General features: G+C 40.7%; 2 protein-coding genes across 3 annotated transcripts in view; both read left to right on the forward strand.

The window, feature by feature from the left end:
- Positions 1-6,257, forward strand: part of LOC106532433 (cytochrome P450 2F2) — an 11,341-nt gene extending 5,084 nt beyond the window's left edge. The window contains exons 3-7 of one of the 2 annotated variants that reach the window (XM_014028478.1): positions 562-714; positions 796-956; positions 5,716-5,784; positions 5,862-5,966; positions 6,066-6,257. In XM_014028478.1, the coding sequence (XP_013883932.1) occupies positions 562-714; positions 796-956; positions 5,716-5,784; positions 5,862-5,966; positions 6,066-6,242 (665 nt within the window). In that variant the 3' untranslated portion in view covers positions 6,243-6,257. Of the gene's footprint in view, positions 1-561; positions 715-795; positions 957-5,715; positions 5,785-5,846; positions 5,967-6,065 lie in introns of those variants that run through there. The other variant, XM_014028479.1, reaches the window with a different exon arrangement.
- LOC106532431 (cytochrome P450 2F2) overlaps positions 1-6,847 on the forward strand; it is a gene marked incomplete at its 5' end in the record, with an annotated part of 56,136 nt that overhangs the window by 34,901 nt on the left and 14,388 nt on the right. The window contains 1 exon segment of the mRNA XM_014028475.1: positions 1,982-2,083. Within this exon segment, the coding sequence (XP_013883929.1) occupies positions 1,982-2,083 (102 nt within the window).

Below are 6,847 nucleotides of genomic sequence, written 5' to 3' on the forward strand. Positions count from 1 at the left end.
CACCCAGACAGTTCGAGTTCAAAGGTCTTCCTGGATGGGAAGCGAAACGTCTTCAACTTTAGAACTGAAAGTCCTGTTGTTTTGTTTTTAACACTTTTTTTGATTGATCATGACCTGGATAACTGAGAATCTTCACCAGCATTTAACAAATTGTATTGATTTATTTATTTGTTTGTTTTTGACTTCAGTACAGTTAAACTTTCTCCCTTAAAACCTTGTTTTTGTGGTCAATGGCATCCAGTGTTGTGGTGGGCTCCTTCAGAACCTAGACTTTGAAATTCAGTTATTTAAAACAGAAAACCATTATAGAGGTTACACTTAGTTTACTGGTCTGTGTTCAAACCATGCGGTCATGAAGTTTGGATTATGACTGAAAGAACCAGATGCTGGATAAATGAGGCTGAGATGAGTCACTTTGCAGGATGGTCAGACTAATTACTTTTTCTGTGTAAACACATCAGTTTACTGGACCCTCTGATCTCGGTACTGTATGTCCACAAACACTGAGTGGAGGGTTTGGTTTTAAAGCGTTCCTTTTTTTCTTTGCTCGGCTGGTTTCAGGAGTGATTCTGGTGGATTACGGGCCTGTTTGGAGGGACCATCGTCGTTTCTCTCTAATGACTCTGAGAAACTTAGGTCTGGGGAAGAAATCCATGGAGGAGAGAATTCATGAAGAGATTCAGTTCACAGTTAAAACACTAGAAAAGAGTGTCGGTACGTAATCTGTATGAAATTAATTAAACTCTGGACTCTGCTGTTGGTGTGATGTTCTCATCTTTTTCTTATTGTTTACAGGTAAAACTCTGAGTCCTCAGGTGATGTTTCATTACGCAGCCTCAAACATCATCTGTAAGGTTCTGTTTGGGACCCGTTATGAGTACGATGATGAGACCATCAGAGTGGTTGTCCGGTGTTTCACAGAGTTGAATAAAATGGTCAACGGGCCTTGGGCCATGGTATGGTGATATTCTGTATTTACAGTGGTTTGCAAAAGTATTCATACCCCTTGAACTTTTCCATATTTTGTCACATTACAACCACAAACATAAATATATTTCACTGGANATCATGATGTCATCAGTTAGACTGTATAACACATGATGTCATCAGTTAGACTGTATAACACATCATGATATCATCAGTTAGACTGTATAACACATTATGTCATCAGTCAGACTGTATAACACATCATGATGTCATCAGTCAGACTGTATAACACATCATGATATCATCAGTCAGACTGTATAACACATCATGATGTCATCAGTCAGACTGTATAACACATTATGATGTCATCAGTCACTTGGACAATTCACCTTCACTGGCATCAGTAATATGCACCTGCATATATATTCATTATGTACTGTACTAGATATATGTACATTGTTATATGTCGCGAGTATAGTTTTTTGTTTTTCTTTTACTCATCTTTCTTTATTCTATCTCACCCTGTCCTGTTTTGAGCTGCTGTAATGTGCAAATGTGGGATCAATAAAGTTTTATCTTATCTTATCTTAAGTTTACTCAATTATACTCAAACTTCCCTCTCAAGTAAGAGATGGATTCAATGTCTCCAACCTTCCCTGGAAATTTAACTCTAGATGAATTAGAATCTAAACATGGACATGTTTCTACATGAGGATGTCTTATAAACTTAAATTGTATAGGTCTGCATTGTTTCACCCATTTTCAGTGTAGTTTTTCTTTTTTCTGTCCCATCAGAGCGATGTCAGCAGGAGATCGATCAGGTTCTGGATGGAAGGGATCGGGTCAGTTTTGAGGACAGACACAACATGCCTTACGTACAGGTGATTATGATTTTAATGGTTTTAGAGTTTTTTGTAGAGGAACACAAGTCAATATTTAGATCATTGTCCTGAATGTTGTGTTTCTGAGAAGTAAATTGCAGCTTTTATAGTTTTATACTTTCGTTCCTTTGAGGTCGAGACAGGTGCAGTTTAAAATGTTTCTCTGCATCCAGGCTGTGATCCATGAAGTCCAGAGGGTTGCCAACATTCTTCCACTCAGCACCTTCCATTGCACAACTAAAGACACAGAGCTGCTGGGGTATGACATTCCCAAGGTAGAGGAAAGTCTTTGGCAACCAAATGCATCAAGAAATGAGAAAAATTTTATTTTATGGTCTTATTTTGGGGGGTTGCCTTCAGGGTACAATGGTTATTCTTAACCTGGACTCAGTGCTGAATGAGGAGGGTCAGTGGAAGTTCCCTCACGAGTTCAATCCTGAGAACTTCCTGAACGAGCAGGGAGAGTTTGTCAAACCAGAGGCCTTCATGCCTTTCTCTGCAGGTAAACTCACATCAAACAAAGAGACTGAAACCAAACAGCTAGAAATGACCTTTTCTGGTGTCTCAGGTCCTCGGATGTGTCTGGGAGAGGGTCTGGCTCGTATGGAGCTGTTCCTCATGACGGTGACCCTGCTGAGGAAGTTTAAGTTCATCTGGCCCGAGGATGCTGGAGAACCAGACTTCACTCCAGTTTTTGGAGCAATTTTGACTCCAAAACCTTACAGGATGAAGGTCCAGCTGAGGTCTGAACAGTGAGGAGGTGCAGACGCTCTGCAGAAACTGATGAAAGAACTCAAAGTGGTTTCTTTTAAACCTTCTTCAGGACTTTTTCTAATCAGTATTGGGCTCGACACACAGGGAGTGAGAAATGACAGCGATTAACTGCTGTCATCACAACCGGGGTGAAGCCCAACACACAGGGCGTGATAGCGACATCAGCGTTGTGAGTTGCGCTCTTGATCGGGTTGCTTGTCTTCACGAAATTTGATTGGTTCTTCTACTGCCTCTTGGTGGTTGTCAGGAGAGATAAAAAGAATGGTGTGCATTACAGATGTGTACTAAACAAATCTTGCGATGATAATGATACTGAAAAACAAACGCACACCAAGATAAGATTTTATGAGGAAAAACTTACTGGACAACTTTACTCTGGCACCAACAAATTCCCATATGGCTCCTTTTTTGTAATCTCTTCAAGAAGTGTCTTATAAAATTGGAAAGTTTGACGGAGCAAAAATATTGTTGAAAGTGTTAGCTAACAGCAGTGTGTAGCATACTCTCCTCTCATTGATCAGTCAATGAAACCCTCACTGATTGTTTGTAACACCATGTAACAGCGACAAAAGTTGGTCATTTTTCCATTTTCATGTGTTGCGTCGTAAGCTTGTTTGTGCACATCTATGTGTACAAGTGCGAATTTTCACATGCACGATTTTTGCTGGTCGCTTCGCTGTGATTGTCGCCTCATCACACAAGCTCCATAGAAAATGTGTGGAGAGAGAGTGACGTTGCCCCTCGTGTGTCGAGTCCATTATTCTGTCAGTTTGAAAGATTTAATAAAATATTTGTATTCATCGTAAATGTCTTGTTAGAGAAGAACACATTAAATACGTATTTTTACTTGTACAAAATAAATCCAGTGTTTTGAATGTTGAAAATGTGATGATAAAGAAAATACAAAATAAATGATATCCTTTATAATTATGACCCCCGCACGTGAAATGTAAGCGGGAGTCGCGTTGTTTTCGTACTGTTTTATTTTCCATGATTTTTGGTCAACCGTAGCACAAAAACGGCTGCACCAATCAACATGAAATTTGGCAGGACTGTAGATGAGTCTGACCTACACTGCGCCAGCCAACGGTTTTACAATAGACCCCATATTTGAGGAGGGGGCTCCTTTCAAAGAGGGGGTGTCTGGACATGCAAAAATGATTATAACTCAGAAACTGTTCAACATAGGAGCACCAATGTGCCCCCCTCCCCCCAAAAAAGACCCTCACCCAAACCACTACAATTTTGTGAAGCACCTAGTAGCATGACATTTATTAGAAATAAAGACTTCTGAGTTCTGGTGCATTTGTGCGTGCGGGGGTCATTGTGTTACCGCTGTGCTGTGTCTACTTTAATTATTGCTTGAAACCCAACACTGAAATGTGATCTGTGTAAATCTGCAGGTTAATAAGTCAAACATATAAATAAATGTAAACCAAAGAGCGTTATTCTTTACTAAACTGTAAAATAAAAAAAGATAAAACAATACCAGATATTTAAAAGTAGTTGAAGATTCACCCCGTTAGATTTAACTTCCTGGTTTTTTATCAGTTGTTTGTGTATTTGATGTCCTCGCTCACTTTGGTCAGAAAGAATCAAAGTTCAGAAACAGAACCTTCAGAGACCAGACCAAAGTCCAGTCCAGGACCTTGAGGTCTTCGTAGAAGGTACAGCGCCAATTCTGTCGGACGCCCTTGTTTCCTCTTCCCCAATGGTGGTATCCACTGGATGGTGGTTTTCGGTAGACGTGTTGTTTTCTGACAGAGGACATGTCCAGCAAATCTTAGTCTGTGCTCTGTCACAATGTTGTTCAGTGGACGGGTGGCTGTTCTGTGATGGATCTCCTCGTTAGGGATGTGGTCCTGGTTTGAAACTCACAGGATCCGTCGTAACCACTGCTGCTGGGCAACGTTCAGTCTTCTTTCAATCACCTGAAAAATATGGTGTCCCGCAGGGTCCGATTCTGAGTGTCTCTCCATTAAAGGCATGTATAGCTGACACCTGCTGAACGCTCTGTACCCTGGGATAACCACATTTCTTTGCCCCATTGTGCCCTCCAAAACTTTAAGTCATCTGGTAAAAAGTGTGATACTTGGAGAAATATAAAATAAGTTTGTTTAGCAAATAAAAATAAAGCTTTACACTTGTAGTTCTGTATCAAACCCCTGTCATTAAGAGAAACTATAGTAACTCAGAAAACAAAACAAAAAAAATAACTTAAATAAGAAATAACCACTTGAATAAAGGATTAAACAACTCTACAGGTAACCAACAGCCGCAGAGTTATAAATTTAAAACCAGGGTTAAGTAACATCATAGAACTTTGCATCAAAAAATCTCCTTCCAATACCTAAAGTGTCCAGCCTTAAAATAGGTAGAGCAGTAGGCTACTTCACTCAAGAACAAAGGAGATGCAGCCTAAGATAATGATGAGCTATACCAGCTGGGAGATGGGTTAATTTCAGTGCCGTTAACAAAAGCACGACCTCTGATAAAGTGTGCTGTTTTACCCTCTTTTCTGGCCTTCTCGACCAGTGGCCTCAGTTTGTTCCTGTGTTCTCTGTCTTCTTTTGAGAGATCCTCAGCAAACTTCAGACCATTACCATGTAGCACTCGAGAGAACTTGGCTGCTTTCCACACAGCATCTCTGCACACACGTGTGGAGAACTGTGAGATTATTCCTCTAGGCTTGGGATCAGATGGATGCTTGAGGCCGAGGCGGTCTTCTGTTCTGGTAGGACATCTTGACAGATCTCAATGACTTTGGCTCGTATATTTTCCCTTTCTGTCTCAGTAACTCCACAGAGTCTTGAGTTCCATCGCCTGGAGTATCTCTCCAGATCACAGATACTTTGCAGGCATTCATTTGTGCATTTTTCCTCTGAGCCAGCTTTCTTTTCTACGGTGGAGCTTTTTTCTTTCATACTTTTTATTTCTGCACAAGCAAAATCAATGGTCTTCTTTAAACCTTCAATTTTCNCATTAAATTCCAGTGAAATATATTTATGTTTGTGGTTGTAATGTGACAAAATATGGAAAAGTTCAAGGGGTATGAATACTTTTGCAAACCACTGTAAAAAGTTAAAAGTTTATATAATCTGCAGTAATGATGATAATGATAATCTCTTCCCAGCTGTATGATTCTGTACCTTTGGTACGAAAACTGCCACTTCCCTTCAGCAAGGCCTTTAAAAACATGGAGGTAATGTTGAAAATGCAAGACATGAACTAATATCATCAATTCTCAGCTTAACCATCAGTTAGTTCTGTGCATTTTAGATTTTTCTGAATTTATCGACCCATTTTGTGAATGAGCACAAGAAGAGCAGAACCCCAGGAGAGCCACAGGATTTTGTGGATTGCTACCTGGATGAACTGGAGAAGGTGTGGAACCAAAATGTTGACTTAAATCAGATGCCTGATAAAATAAAAACCAAAGTTTCATGAAAAGAAATAGTTTCTATTTTGCCGTATTTTTTTCAGAAAGACGATTCTTCCTTCTCTGAGGAACAGCTCAGAAGAATCACTTTTGATCTTTATCTTGGAGGGACGGACACCACCTCCAACACCCTGCTGACTGGCTTTCTGTACCTCACAAACTTCCCACACATACAAGGTAGGCCTCCGAATACAACACAATTTTTTCCTTTTATAAGCTAGTTGAATAAGTAGCTTTTTATCCTAAACCTGTGCAGTAGTTTATTAAATCTGGACCTCAAAAACTAAAAGGAATAAGACAAAGTTTCAGGTAAAAACTTCAGACAAAGACTTCAGGTACAACTCGGACCACTGCCACCTACAGAAGTTCTCGGATGATACGGCCATCATTGGATGCATATCAGACAGGCATGATGAGGAGTACAGGGGGTCATCAGTGACTTTGTTGGCTGGTGTGAGAACAACACTCTCCAAACCAATGCCAGCAAGACGAAGGAGATGGTCATAGACCTCAGGAGGAAGCCACGCCCAACAGCACCAGTGAACATCCAGGGAAAAGACATTGAGACAGTGGACTCTTACAAGTACCTGGGTGTTCACCTCAACAACDARCTGGRCTGGACTACAAACACAGACGTCCTGTATAAGAAGGGCCAGAGTCGACTCCACCTACTGAGGAGACTGAGGCCCTTCGGTGTCTGCAGGACTCTGTTAAAACCATTCCACGACACGGTGGTAGCATCTGCCCTTTTCTATGGAGTGGTCTGCTGGGGGGCTGGATGTACCAAAAGGGACAGGAACAGGATGGACAAACTGGTACGGAGGTC

The sequence above is a fragment of the Austrofundulus limnaeus genome, unplaced genomic scaffold (genome assembly GCF_001266775.1).
Source record: "Austrofundulus limnaeus strain Quisiro unplaced genomic scaffold, Austrofundulus_limnaeus-1.0 Scaffold767, whole genome shotgun sequence".
Lineage (NCBI taxonomy): Eukaryota > Metazoa > Chordata > Actinopteri > Cyprinodontiformes > Rivulidae > Austrofundulus > Austrofundulus limnaeus.